The 15,619-nt window shown below is 40.6% G+C and overlaps 1 protein-coding gene across 5 annotated transcripts in view; it reads left to right on the top strand.

The window, feature by feature from the left end:
* Positions 1–14,658, top strand: part of celf1 (cugbp, Elav-like family member 1) — a 70,427-nt gene extending 55,769 nt beyond the window's left edge. For all 5 annotated transcript variants that reach the window (XM_059351250.1, XM_059351274.1, XM_059351266.1 and 2 more), the window contains 3 exons: positions 2,486–2,629; positions 7,222–7,394; positions 14,120–14,658. In XM_059351250.1, coding sequence (XP_059207233.1) covers positions 2,486–2,629; positions 7,222–7,349 — 272 coding nt within the window. In that variant the 3' untranslated portion in view covers positions 7,350–7,394; positions 14,120–14,658. The remainder of the gene's footprint in view (positions 1–2,485; positions 2,630–7,221; positions 7,395–14,119) is intronic.
* The last annotated feature ends 961 nt before the right edge of the window (positions 14,659–15,619 follow it).

Below are 15,619 nucleotides of genomic sequence, written 5' to 3'. Positions count from 1 at the left end.
TCAATGTTCTGGCTTCCATTGACCAGCTCTCTCAGATCATCTTGGGTGCACTTCCATTTGCTCAGTGGGCCAGCCTTTTCTTCTATGTGGATGTGAAGTTAAAATCATGCAAATACATTTCAAACTGGTGTGTGACAACTACTTTCTCAGTTTTTTGTCTCCAAAATGTCTTGCCTCTGGTGTCTGTTCAGGCTAAACAGGTGCCACTAATAGTTACTAATAAGCTAATGCCGCCCGCTCCAAGTCTGATCCTACCTGCTCAAACCACACCTGCTCTATATCCAAAATCAACCAATAATATTAGAATAACTGTAGAATTACAGAAAATCACTAGTTGTTTTTTGTTTTCATCTTTTTTTTAAATTATTGCCATATTTATGCTGTGAAATATTTGTCAAAGATGCAGGTTACATGTTTATTATCCTTTCATAATAACACTGTAGAGAATACTGTATAACTCATATTGCCATCTTTTAATACTGTAATAAAGTTTGACTGTGAACCAGAGAAATGTATCGTGTTGCTATTTACTACCTGTAGTAAAGGATTACATTTTCATAGTTAGAATGGTGGACCAGGTTGAATTTAAAGCATTCTAAATGAACTAACATTATCAACAGAGAGTGTTTATTTTATATATACACTCTCGCAATACATCTAGTGTGGTGCAGAGATATCTACTGAATTTAGCATGTTAACCAGCTAGCCCCAGCCTGTCCTTTCTTTGTAATACCAGGTGTGCCTTGGGAGGCAGTAGTGAGTCCCTGACAGCACCCAGTCTGCCCTGTAAAGGGAAAAAGCAACACTGTTAGCAATTCAAAAGTTTACAGCTTTTTACAGGTACTTCTCATATTAAGTCCCACACAAATTGAGATGCTGCTTTTAAGAGACTGTTACAACACTTAGTCAGACTGTTCAGCTTCTTCCTGGCGAAAATTACTAGATACAGACAACAACAGCAGGCAGGGAGTAGTCACAGTCAGCAATGTTAGATAAGCAGAGGTGAAGTTGGTAAACTGGGATCCAGACTAGGCTAAGAGCGCCCGCAGATAAACCTTCTGTACCCAGGGACTTGCTTGTCAAACCTGCTCAAAGCCATAAAAAGGTGTATTTTGCATAACTACCTCAACTGCAGAAGACCTTTATTATAACAGAGTAATACCTTTATTTAAATGATTTAATTAGCTTTGTTTAATAGGTGTATTGGGGCTACACACGCCTCTTCGGACAATCAGCACTTCCATTCCGTTCCAGCCTCATCCATGGTCAAGTCAGTCTAACTTCTTTCTTTCGTTTCGTGGCGAGTGGCAACTGGGTGGCAACAAATGTTACAAAAGAAAACGCGGGTGCTGATTGGCCGAACAAAAAAAAAATACAATTATTAACAAAACAAACAAAACATATTAACAGAGTGATAGCAAACAATGTGTATGTCGTTCTAGGCCTGGAGGTGGTGGCGCCTCAGATGATCCACATATTTAAAGTGTTTTTCTTTTTTCCGGTATCAGCAACAGCTCACCAGAGAATGGCAGATGTTGCACCGAGCCTTGCCTGGTGTTGGCTCAGTAAAATGGACTAATTGATCGGCGAACGCACGCACGTATCGGCCGATGCAGATACAAGAAAAAAACGCAAATATCGGCCCAATATATTGGCCGGCCGATGTATCTGTCTACCTCTAATTGGGATCACTACAGAAAATATCAGATGTAGTGTCTTCCAGTCCATTTACTCATTTTAAGTGCTGGGTAAGGGTTTTATGTAAAACAAATATAATATTCAATAATATATTGTACATTTTTTTCACATCGTGATAGTGAATGAAGCAACAACATGCAGCTGTGCCAAGAGAATCAGGCATCTGTGGCGTGGAAATATGGTCAACCCTAGGCAAGCTCTGATGGGAGATTGAGAACAAGAACTGCCCATGCAGTTAGATCAAGCTGGTGCTGATCCTAGACCTGAGTCAAAAACTGATTTCCACTTACCCAGTTGTGGAGCGTTAATGATATACAAAATAGCCGGTGGCAGGTGGCACCTGAAGAAGTGTGCAGAATAACCATAGCCTGCTGTGTTCTGCACAGTATTGCTATGCACCATGGTGTGCCACCCCCTACATGCCACCATCTGAATGAATGGTGACAGTTTTGTGGGCCCTTGCCACAGAAATGCTATTAAAACCTGACTATTCATTTAGCATTTTGACACGTAAGCAGATCACTTTTGTTACATTGAACCATTGGGCCGCTGGCACTTTCATGTTGGTACCCTAATAATTTCCTCAGTTTATTAATATTGACATGGATTTCCACATTCATTTTTTCCTACCTCATTAGCCCTGGGAGATGGGACAAATTAATGACTATTAATTAGTTTTAGAATTATAATTAAATAGATTTATTGGGTCATTTGTTAAAAAAAGGATCAACAACAACACTGTCTTTAATGTTTGTATGTTTGGTAAAACAGACTATTTGATTGGCAGGTCCAGAAGGTGCCAACTTGTTCATTTACCACCTGCCCCAGGAATTTGGAGACCAGGACCTGCTCCAGATGTTCATGCCCTTTGGAAATGTCATTTCTGCTAAAGTCTTCATTGACAAACAGACAAACCTCAGCAAGTGTTTTGGTAAGTTCATGCAAAAAAACTGTGTATAAGACGTTAAATCAATTATTTCAATCAGTCCTCAGTAATCTTGCAGCATTGTATTGAAATTATTGCTTATGTCTGTAATTATATATGTTAACCCCAAGTAGTTTTGGGCTGTTCTTTGCTCTTTCTATCATTCAGTCATGGCTTCTCAGTTGCACTGAGGAGCGCAGAATATCTAGATCAAGATCTAGTTATTCCAAACATGTTTTATTGGCAATGTTTTTATTGCGTGGACTCAAGCAATTTTGACAGAAATGTCACAATTTTAAGCCTAGTTTTGGTTTCTATTTTTTTTAAAGATATTTTTTGGCCATTTTCAAGGCTTTATTGATAGTGAGAGATAGAGTGAAGGGGGGAGACAGAGGGGAAGACATGCGGTAATGGGCTCCGAGTCGGATTCGAACCCGAGCCGCCCGCTCACGAGGACGGGTGCTTCTATGGTACACGCTCATTGTGAATTAACCGGCATCGCTAACTGTGCAAAGCGTGTCCAGTGCTTGTTGTAAACAAACAGAGATCGCTAAGTGAACACCTCCTGCAGCAGCAGCACGTACACACTGTACTGCTACAGAGCTAACTGTAGTTAACTGCAGCTCGTTAAGAAGAGGAGACGCTGGATTTGTCTCCAGTGGCTTTCTTGAAAAATAGTTACTAAGGGAGTCTGAAAAGTCGCTAAATTTAGCAACAAAGTCGCTAAGTTGGGAACACTGCTTCGCTGGTTTTTACAAATGGTGTGTGTTGTTGTCGTGTAGAGTACTACGTCACATTCCGCTTAGCGCTCTATCCAATCAGTAACCAGGCTGTTTTCAGGGGAGAAAAAAGACCCTGCTCTTCTACAGGGACTAAAAAAGTCCCGACAAAAGCCGGCTCCGGACTTCTCGTATTCAAATTCGGGGCGTTTAGGCGAGTGAGACCCGCCTCATTCTGGGTATTGCCCGGTAGTGGAAACAGCCCTTATGGAGTCCAGGACTCATTGTCATAGAGCAGGGAGGTAAGCACTACAGTACGATAAACATGGTTCTTTGTTGAGAGTGTAATGCCGCATACAACCCACAGTTGTTCTGTTAGCCTACCAAAGACAGCACTCACCCTTTCCATTCTAGCTGAAACTTCATCATCAATCATATTATTCTGTGACAGTGAGCCACCTGGTTTCCTAGGTAGAACTTGTTGACCACTTTAAGTGATGACCTTTTGATAGCCACAGTGGTTAATCCAAATGGCTATAATTTAACGGTTTGATTCTGCAAACTGTCTTTTTAATTTAGAATTTCCTGATTGAGGCAGGCCTTGGCTGCAGCATGACTTCTGTCTTCTTGCGACTAATAGTTAAGTCAAGCACTTGGCTGTGGTTGCAAACCTGTCCTTAATGCTCTGGGCGTAATGCTACAAGCGCGCAAATGTCAGCGAACAAAAGTTCATGTACACAAAGTTCAGAGACCTGTGTTAAAACTTTAAGATGTTGGAGTTTGAACAGGCTTCGATCCAAACGTGGATCAGGATGCCCTGGGTGCTGTCATGGAATGCATTGTGAAGCATCATTGAAAAGACTACAGAAAACAACAGTGGGCCCATGACACAACCCTGTTTTGTGCCGTTAGACATCGGAAATGGTTCAGACATTGCAGAATTGCCACACACTTGGGCCATCATTCCCTTCTATCGTCACTGGACAGCCACCCTTGGATAGTATATTCCAAAGGCTATTTCTACTGACAGTCGAGGGTTTTGTTAGACCGATATAAACCGTGTACAAGTCCGTGTTCCATTCTCTGCATTATCGTGTAGCCGTCGTATGGAAGACATATGCAGGGCTTGAAGACCTCCGGCACGGTGCCGGAAATCCGGCTCAGGATTTATAGTTAGATCTGGGTATGACCGGGGAGGGCAGCATTACGGTGGACAGCGTATAGCCTGCTGGAGAAGAAGAAGGCGGCTCATCGGCGAGCGTGCTTTAGACCCACGTCAGTACTATTTCTCAAGAAAGTGACTGGAGACAAATCCAGCGACTCCTTCTTACTCTTTTTAACGGCCCGCTAACGAGCCGGAGGCCGGTTTGTGAAGAAGAGCCGCCGTTAGCGGCAGTTAGCTCTGTAGCAGTACAGTGTGTATGTGCTGCTGCAGGAGAAACAGCGATCTGTTTGTTTACAACAAGCACCAGACACTCTGTGCGCAGTTAGCACGTACCGTTAATTCACGATCACCATGTTTATGATCAGCGGAGACTGTGTGCATAATAATTATCCATGCTGTTTTGTTTATGATCATTTGCTGTGCACAGTTAACGACGGCGAAAACCATACGTCACCTCCAGAGTCTCTAAATCGCTCTGGGGGCTAACTTGTTGTGGAGACACGCAGAGTGAGCGGACATTTGAGAGGGTGTGGCATGAGACTTTCCCGGTGGTAGTCGAAACACGGCTATACGGTCCGTGCGTGCGCTCTCCCACATTTCCACAGGGCGCGGAATGGCTCCGCCGCGGGTTTGCTCCGTCCTCTGCCCGGCGTCAGTTCCCACCGGGCGCGTAACGGCAGCGTAGCGAGCCAGCCGTGTACACGCGAGATAACGAGAACACGCGATAATCCTGACCATACGGGAGACCGCGAGATTCCGTGATAAACGGTGTATAAGGTAAACAACAACAACAAACAGCTTACTTTGCTTCTCCAACGTGGAAGATCTGTGATCTGACCATCTATCCTTATAGAAAGAATATGTTATGCCATCGGGGGTAAATGCGTGTGGACTGATTGAGGGACCATGCCTCCATGGTTGAAAAAGCACGCTAAAGTGCCTCTAGAGTGGTGAACACAAGAGGAAGTGCCTTATTGGCTGCCCTTTACACATGCAAAAAATGATTTGGTGCCCTCTAGGGTGCCCCTTCATACAATAAATTATGATGATGATCCCTCTAGCGCAAGAAAATTCAATAACATGTCTTAATGAGTGCCCTTCTAGTGCCCTTTTTCCTGTTTGGTGCCCTCTAGAGTGGTGAAAATGAGAGAAAAGTGCCTTATTGGCTTCCCTTTACACATGAAAAAACTTGCCCTCTACGGTGCCCCTTTATACAATAAATTATGATGATGTGCCCTCTCAGGATTCTATAATACGGTATCACCGAACTGTGAAAAATGTTATGTGAGATGTTTGCTCTCATTTAGCTCTCAAAGTGCACAAAATAGATGCATTTTACTTAAAAATGTACAAATTTTCTAACGGGGGGGCATGCCCCCTGACCCCCCTAGATGATTTGGTTCAGTACCATATCTTTAATTACTTTGATTTGGATCTCATTTTGACTTAATGCTAATATTTCATCATACATGATGCATCAGAGCTTTTTGCGTGCTTGTGGGGCCCCATGTCGTGCAGAATGGGCCCTTTTTATTTTTTCGCCCCTGCCCCTACCACAGTTTGAGTCCCCCCCATGCATAAAAAAAATTCAGGCACAGGATTTTTTTCTGCTTCAAGCCCTGCATATGTCCACAGTGCCTCTGCCTGGTCTAAAACTGCACTGACATTCAGAGTATTTGGTGATGCTGCTCAACAACCCATTTTTTTTATTATTATGCAAGACCATATCTTCCCAGTGATTGACAACAGGGATATTCCTCTGTAATTGTCACATTGGGCGTAGTCTCCTTTCTGCTTGTACAAGGGCACTATTATGGCATCCTTAAAGTCCTGTGGGAATTGCCCCTCCAGTGTCCTCATCTGCTCCCATCACCTCTCCCCCATTGACACAGAACTTGTATAGTAAGTAGAACTACAAACACTGGATCAAAGATAGCCATGGAACCACATGTTAGGCTGAGAGGGTCTTTTTTTCGTTTTTCTGTTGTTCCTGACCTTCTTCGCCTCACAGCAAGAAGGTCCTGTGTTCGATTCCCGCCAGCGACGCTGTGGGCATTGGAGGCGTGTCCCCACCTCCATGTCTCCAACACCGTGGGGCTGGTTAGGGTCAGCAAAAAGGGCCTTTCTGTGTGGAGTTTGCATGTTCTCCCCTTGTCCCCGAGGTTCCCCTTACAGGGACCTCTCACAAAAACATGCAGTGATCTTGGTTGCTCCCTCTGGTCGGTCGGGCCACCGGATGGGTGGGAAAAAAAGCAGTGGGAATAACGTTATCCTCCCACGCGCTACATCCTACCCATGACTTCATCTGTGGTTGCCGTAGTTACAAATTAAATAGCATTTTACCCTTTTATGTTTAAAAGGACAGAATAGCTCATCTGATTGTTATTTTTACTTTTTAGCTTGAGGGGGAGTGTCTTTGTTCCCTCTTTAATTATTATAAAATAAAGAATTTCACCTGTCTTTCTTGCATTTTCACAGATGAAAAAAACATTCTTGGAGAAATTATTATTCTTATTCTTAACAGCTTAAAAATGTCCAGCCCTTCTTTTCTAAATGGCTGCTATTCAAGGAAGCTGATACTTAGATTTTAGTTGTTCAGAACTTCTGGTTCCATCGGCACCGAACAGGGTGTGACTGCAGATTTTGTCCCCTATCACTTACTATACATTGAACATTTTACATTGCCTTTCTAAATGTTTGTATTTCTCCTTCAGGCTTTGTGAGCTATGACAACCCTGTGTCATCACAGGCAGCCATCCAATCCATGAATGGTTTCCAGATCGGTATGAAGAGGCTGAAGGTGCAGCTGAAGCGTTCAAAGAATGACAGCAAGCCTTATTGAAGGTGCTGAGGCACTGCAGACTTAGTTAGGCAGGGTGGTGTTATGGTAAGTTAAGTATGAATAACCGACACTGGTCCACTCAGAAACATGTCTATGCATTACAGGGTGATGTCTGCTGCGCTGCCTCTCCTGGTCATGATAACATGTCCAAGCAACCAGTCATATGAAGCGACATGCAAGAGTGTTCAGGCTAGACTGGATTCTTCCTGTGTAATGTTGTGGTTTATGCACTTTGATTTCCTTTTAACAAATAAGAGAAACAGGTGTATTTTCATTTAAGTTGAAATGTTATCAGTTTGCTGTGGTACATAATACAGATATGAGTTGATTGTTAGGATGTGTTGCACATTGACAGCCAAGTCAGATAGGTGCCAAATACATCTGTTTTTATGTTTTGTTCCCCTTCCCCTTCACCAGCTACACTCAGCCTAAAGCTCATGAACTCAGGCAGCAGCTGGACATTTTGATTAGGAAACAGAAATCACTTCTAGGTTTTCTTTTGCATTTTCATAAACCAAATGGGGTGCTTGCATGTGATTACATCGGAATTAGTCGCAAGGCAAGGTAAGGTACAGAAGCTTGCGTTGTTCATAAGGAGGAGCTCCACTGAAACCTGCGTGAGGTGTGTGATAAGTGTGATGTGTGTGATGTGTGTATGTGTTGCAGCTGTTGCATGGCCTACAATCCAGTGGCCTCAGGTAGATGGCTACACATTTTTGTATGGGTTGTGCTGCATACAATCATTAGCAGAAATTGATTCCTTTATGATATTGACATTATACTTCTGTCAAGCAGTGTGATCATTGTATTAACTGTATTTTTCTTAATCTGGAGCTTAGTGACACTAATTTATTCCAGTATAGACTGTTCCAGAGGACTAAACACGGCATGTTTTGGTGGTGCTTCTCCTGTGAACCCTGAGCAACGTAACAGAGGTCAGGCTGAAGTGGTAATGCCTAACTCTCAGCTGTAACTAGCAACTGGGAAGTTTGGCAATAAAAACCAAACTGAATAGGCTTGTTCCACTCATCTTAATATCCAAGAGTCTTTCTGATGCAGATATAATGCTTTGTATAAATACATTTTAGGATTTTAGCTTTTTTTCTGCCTTCAATCCAAGTGTTTTATTAAAGTTCATCAACATCCCTCAGCTGCTGTCCTGCTAGCTAGCAGCTAGCTCATCTACAGAGGGCTACACCACTGTGTCTCTCACTGGATATCTTCTGTGATTGGAGAATTAATTTAAATGTCAGACTGCTCAAGGCAAAACTGTTAGTTGCTTGGAAGAAATCCTGTTTTTTTGTTTGTTTTGTTTTAATAGAACTAGAAAACAAGACAATTGTTGAGATGTATATTTAAACTATGATGCCTTTTCTATTTTTTATAAAGGTTTTATACTTCCCCTGTGTGTTGGGGAATTATTTATTGCCTAAATTATTTGTCTGAATTTAAATTATTTTGAAAGACAAATGTAAAGTCCAACAACTCCATTTGCTCTCCTGGTGTGTGTCCTCTCCTTGCTTGTTTTGCATTGTTTCCTTTTGGTGATGTGAACTACGTGTCAGTGTGGCATGTACTGTGTGTATAGGATCTATCTGTGTTACGACAGACTTTATAGAAGCCTCTCTCTGTCATACATGCCTTCATCTGAATAAATCACTCATTTTCCAAAAACACAGGGAGCATAGTTTATTCTAAAAGTCAATTTCAACATGTCGGCTGGTTATGTCTGTCTATGTGAATTAGTAGTCATCTTATGTGTTGTCTACAAATTAATGCCAGGTGAAGTCCTGGGCGTATTTCTTATACTACAACTAGTATTAAAAGTAAGTCCAAAGATTAAATCACAGTCCAGAGTCACAGTAAAAGCATGTGTGATTGTGTTTTGTGTAACACTGTCCATTTAGTCAGTTCTATATAGCACTAGAAGTGTCTTGGGACCAAAGCATTTAGCAGTGGGATCAGGTCTTTCAGGGTTGGCAGTTGAAGGAGCAAAAGACACTGGGTCAGTGATGTCATATGATTCTTGAAGCCGATATTGGCTTTTTTCCCTCTATTTACATGATAAAAATGACACGATGATAACAAATGTTACACAAGTCTCAATTTATTTTTTTACGATTATTTTTGTGGCATTTTTCATGCTTTATTCAAAGTAACAGATAGAAAGGGGGAGACAGAGGGGAAGACATGCGGCAAAGGGACCTCAGGCCGGATTTGAACCCGGGTCCGCCGCAGCAAGGACTCAGCCTTAATGACTCAGTACGCGCTCTACCAGTGTGAGCTACCGGGATGCCCCACAAGTCTCAATTTAGACAAAAAAAAGAATGGACCTGCACTTATATAGCGCTTTTCTAGCCACTTTGTGACCACTCAAAGCGATTTACACTACAGACTGCGCTCATTCACCCGTTCACTCACATTTATACTGGTGGCAGAGGCTACCCTAAACAGTGCCACCTGCCACCATTGGGAATTCATTCTCACACCGATGAACGCAGCATCGGGAGCAATTTTGGGTTCAGTATCTTGCTCAAGGATACTTCGACATGTAGGCTGCCATGGTCAGGGATCGAACCACCAACCCTCTGATCGGTGGGCAACCCGCTCTACCAACTGAGCCACAGCTGCCCCAGAAACATTTATTAACAAAACAAACAAAACATATTAACAGTTGGATAGCAAACAATGTGTATGTTGTTTTGGCCTGGAGGTGGTGGCGCCTCAGATGATTCACATATTTGATGTGTTTTTCTTTTTTCTGGTATCAGCAGCAGCTCACCAGAGAATGGCAGATGTTGCACCGAGCCTTGCCTGCTGTTGGCTCAGTGAAATGGGCTGCGGCAGATACCAGTAAAAAACGCAAATATTGGCCGATATATATCAGCCGGCCGATATATCGGTCTACCTCTACTTGGGGTACAACATATGTGCCATTTAACTGCAGCTGTGTTGTTGGAGGGCTACAGCAGACACGCATGGTTTCTTCCAGGTGCTCATCAGCTGTGCTCGGCCTGACAGAACCAATGTGTTGCATGGTTGTGCGCCACCTGTTGAGCCTGTTGGCAGGTGCAGCTGTACCCCAAGAATATGGCGTCATTTGACTGTGTCTTTTCCTCCATCTAAGCTTCTTGAGGTTATTGTTGTTTTGCCTCTGTACATTGGTCAGATTCAGTACAGACGATACCACCAGACTTGTCCTTTCATTTGTGGGTAAAATTGAAGATGTCAGACATACAACAGACGGCATATGAATTGTCAGATGGAGCAGGCAAAAACCTCAATTTGTAAATGGAAATACAAAAGTAACATGTCTTAATTTCAAATCATCAAAATGTTACACTTTTACTGACCATTTTCCAGTGAATGCTGTAGTTTCAGCCCCATCCCTTTCCTTCCTTACTACCATGTTCTAGGAGGCCATTGGCTTCCATTCATTTCTTTATAACATTAAAAACAAATGCAAACTAAAGGAACTTTCTAAACTGGTTTAATCCATCAAAGTGTACATAAAGAGTTAAAGCATTAATCGTTGTCAAAGTTGCATTTCTGTTGTACGAACCTACAACAGTAATGTAACTTAAAAATCTGTCATGATGATCACGGTGATGGGACAACTCTGCTTTGAGAGTCTGCTAATAGATTTTCATATCTTACAGAAATAAGTAGAAAAAATGCCTGGCATGGTAAAAAAATGACATTAATAGATAAAAAACAATAGCAATATTTGCACATTGGTAAGCTGTGATGCTTAATACATAATGTATATAAATCAGATAAAACAAAACTATGAGTACTACTTAGTAATATCATTACTGTCTGAAGCAGCATGTTGGGTGAAGCATTTTACTTTTTCATGTGTTTAATTGTATATTTAAATGCCAGTTAACCCTTTGATGCACAACATGGCTCTAAAATGACTATGTTTTTATGTTCTATATCTTTGCAATAAATTAGTTTCATCATTCGGTATTGCAGGTTTTCCTCAAATAACTTGTTTTTGATCATCATACATCCTTTTTTTAAATTTACTTTTTGAATAAAAACCCTTTTTTATCACTACACTTCTAGTGCACAAGGTCATTTTTTACCCATATTGTGCATTAGAAGGTATTTATATGTTGTCACCAATTCACCAATCACAAATTTAAAACCTGACACAAATATTAACTATCCTATTTTGTTAAATAGTGGTGTTTTTTTCAATGGAAATTATTATTTGGTGGCTCTAATAAGTCTCAAATGTTGAAATATGTGATTTTCCAATGTAATCTGGTGGTTCTAACAACTCTTTTAAAGTTAAACCTTAAAAATAAGACAAACATAGTTACACATATACTCTATTTGTTAATTTAGTGAATCACTTTTTGTATCACTATGCTTCTAGTGCACAAGGTCATTTTTGACCCATGTGTGTAAACTTGATGAAATAATACAAAAACTATTTATCTTCATAAAGTATGAAAGGAAAAATGGATATAATGATCTGTTATAAAAATTTAAAAAAAAGATATTCAAACACACAGCAGCATGAAAGAACATGGGAGATTAATGCAGGTCATTTTTGACCCATGTTGTGCATTAGAAGGTGTTTATATGTTTTGCATCAAAGGGTTAATACATAATCAAATAAAACTACTAGTACTATTTATTAATATCATTACTGTCTGAAGCAGCATATTGGGTGAAGCATTTTACTTTTTTATGTGTTCAATTGTATTTTTAAATGTCAGTTAACACTGTATAATAATTGAATAGAACAAACAGGAAGAAATAATTCCAGTAGCAAACTCCAGCTTCCATATGTGAGAAGCTGTTAGATGTCTGCTGGACTCCAGCTGCTGGTTCAGGACTCTGGAGGCCTGCTGTGATCTGCATGTTGTCGCTGATTCTGTGCTGGCATCTTATTTAGTGTGTGTTGCTGTTGTCGTCATTCACCTAAGTTCTTAGTAGCATGTGGCTTGTCCTCACTCTGTCCCTGATGCCCGGGCCACACTGCCTCCCTCTCCCTGTATGTGACAGCTAGGAGAAAAATAAGCTAATTTCTACATTGGCTGCAGCTGTCGCGCAGCCTCGCCGCACCTCAGTCGAGCTGTTAGGCGAGCTGTGTGGCTGCTCTATGCTGTTAACATGGGCCAGATATAAAGCAAGAGGCACATACAGTGCTGGGGTTGGCATGGTGACCCTAGTGTAACACTGGCTGTTAAGTGTTTAGACTGTACTGCCCTACAAAGCCTGAGTTATAACTAAAAATGAACTCCTCGATGTCGGTTTTATCTTGTGACAAAGATTTCAATTTTACTTTAAACTTCAGCTTTACTTTTTCAGAGAAATAATGATATAAAAATTGCAGTCACTACAAAATCCAACTCAAAACCAAAGCAGACAGCAGTAAGTATATATATACAAATTTAAACATAAAACCAAAGCAGATCACTTAGTGTGGCCTTTTCTTCCTTCATTGTGTTAAATAGTGAAAACAAGACGTTTTTTTGTAGGGAAATAAGTATCTTGATCAGTGGTTCCCAACCTTTTTCTTGAGGGACCCACATTTTTACCATTGTAAACTTTGGCGACCCCCCCATTGTCCATTGCTTCTATGAAGCTGAACTCAATGTGACTTTCATGGTACCCTCTCTTTTTGTTTTTGAGATATTCAACATTTTCGTCTCCCTGACGTTCGCCATTTTTCCATTAGCTCTGTGTTTCTGTTGTTAGGTGAGGTTACCACTAGGTGAGGTTACCGCTAGGTGAGGTTACCGCTAGGTGAAGTTACCGCTAGGTGAAGTTACCGCTAGGTGAGGTTACCGCTAGGTGAAGTTACCGCTAGGTGAAGTTACCGCTAGGCGAGGTTACCGCTAGGCGAGGTTACCGCTAGGCGAAGTTACCGCTAGGCGAAGTTACCGCTAGGTGAGGTTACCGCTAGGTGAGGTTACCGCTAGGCGAGGTTACCGCTAGGTGAGGTTACCGCTAGGTGAGGTTACCTGTGTATACTGCAGGAGGGATGTTACACATGTCCTTATTCTCGCAATATAGCCTTTATTTTTAAACTTTTCTATAGTGATTTTTCTATTTAAATAAATGAATAAACGTTTAATGTAGTCATGTATGTCATCTTTATTTAACACATTAGATTTATTACATCCCTTAAAATCAAGAGGGCTTCGCGACCCCCTGTGGATCTTTGGCGCCCCCCTGGGGGGGTCGGGCCCCCCCTGTTGGGAATCACTGATATAGATAGTGATTAAGTAAAAAAGTAAGATAAAATTATATCAAGACCAAAATATAACATTACTTTACATAACATTACATAAAATGCAGAAATATTTTTCAAATCCCATTTGAAAATGTTTATTCACTAAAAACAAAATATAAACGCTGAAAGAAGACAACAACATTGTAGTTACTGCACTCTGTTTTTGCATTACTATTAGAACCTTTTACAGCAAAACCAGAGTGCAGTAACTACATTTTTTGGGGTCAAAGGTCAAATAAATCATCATGAAGAACATGTATAAATAAGTGTCATATCACTTACCCACCTATAACCCATTTGGCTGGCCAGTTAAAAAACGTTCAAAACTTAAAAGCAGTTTTTCTCAGTTTAACCCTTTGCGTAGATACTGCAATTAGACTTTGTGGGACAGTGTAATCAACACCACACAGATGATCATTCTTGATTACTTTTCTTTCTCCTGTCTGTGTTCCATTGTGGTTTAACCTATGTTTGTCTCCCTGTTGTGTTTTTCTTTTTGTTTTGTTTTTTCTAGATCTCTTCCTGTTTGCCCTAGCATGTTGATGTGGCGTCACAGTTCATCGTCCAGTCGTTGTCTTCTGCACTTCTCTGATGCTTCCACTTTCACCATTGACCTTGAGTTTGGCTTTGATTACCAGGAGATTTTGTTTTGTTGTTTCCCATATGTCCTCTGTGCTTCCAACAGGGACACTAGATGGACTACCCCTGAACATGTTTGAAAGATACATTAAAAATAATTACAAGCAAAACAAATCTATTTTTTTAGAACTGAATGACATAACCACTAGATTTTTTTGCAAAATCAGACATGTCTAACATTAGTTTTTGTTTCTCCTGTGTTGAGGAGCAGTCCTCCAAGTGCCTGCATCCTCTTTTGTTCTGTTTCTTTTTGTGTGATCGCAGCTAATCTGTCTCTAGGTGGTTTTGTGTGTGAGTGCTAGTGTGTGTACTCTATTAGAAACACAACCGAGTTAGTGATTACGTGTTGTTAGATATTAGTAATTTAATGCTAGGCTAGCAAAAGGTCCATCCTCTGGACTTCCCTCATAATGTCCACACTGCAAAAAAGGTGTGTCTAAAAACAAGATAAAAACACTGAATCTGAGGGAAATGATCTTGCTGCATGGACAGATAATTTCACTTGACAAGATTTCTTATATTAATATTATTAAATCTAGAAATAAGCATGTTGGAATGCTTAAAATAAGAAATTAACTCTTAAAACATGATAAATTAAAGCTGCCAGCAGCGATGAACTGGCCCGAGCAGTGACCTGACAATTTTTTTTTCACCAAGATAAAAAAAACTTCAGATTTAGAAGTGTTAGATAGTTTATCTTGTTTTAAGAGTAAATGTCTTATTTTAAGTGTTCAACATGCTTATTTCTAGATTTAACAATCTTAATTTAACCCTTTATCAGGCAAAGAACCATATTTGGTAACTTCAGCGGGGGGGAGGTAATATTTCGAGAAAAAAAGTTGCAAACATTTCTAGATTAAAGTGGCAAATCTACAAGAAAAAAGTCACAGATTTACGAGAAAAAAGTGGGGGGAAAGCATTATTTTTCTCGCAGATTCACCACTTTAAATCTCATAAATCTGAACATTTTTTTCTCATAGATTTGCCACTTTAATCTTGTAAAAAAAAAATCTCAAAATATTACCCCCCTTCCCCCGGGTCCGTGTGTTTTTTTTTTTTACACATTCTGGCTGTAGTAATATCCTCCAAAATTCTCTAGGGTTGAAATTTGGGTTAAGGGTTAAGAAATCTTGTCAAGGTAAATTATCTGTCCATGCAGCAAGATCATTTCCCCCCAGATTTAGTGTTTTTATCTTGTTTTTAGACACAACTTTTTTGCAGTGCAATAGTGATGTCATGAGGTGGTAACATTTATTGTAAGTGTAAAAACCAGTTTTTACTTTAAGCCTATCAACTGGCCACCTCAAGCACATGATGCTGTTCTGCTCTTTTTGTGTGTGGAGAATCGGACACAATTCACAGAGGACAGACTTTT

The sequence above is a fragment of the Centropristis striata genome, chromosome 2, assembly GCF_030273125.1.
Source record: "Centropristis striata isolate RG_2023a ecotype Rhode Island chromosome 2, C.striata_1.0, whole genome shotgun sequence".
Classification (NCBI taxonomy): domain Eukaryota; kingdom Metazoa; phylum Chordata; class Actinopteri; order Perciformes; family Serranidae; genus Centropristis; species Centropristis striata.
The sequence above is the reverse complement of the archived record's forward strand: the minus strand, read 5'-3'. Positions and strand labels throughout refer to the sequence as shown.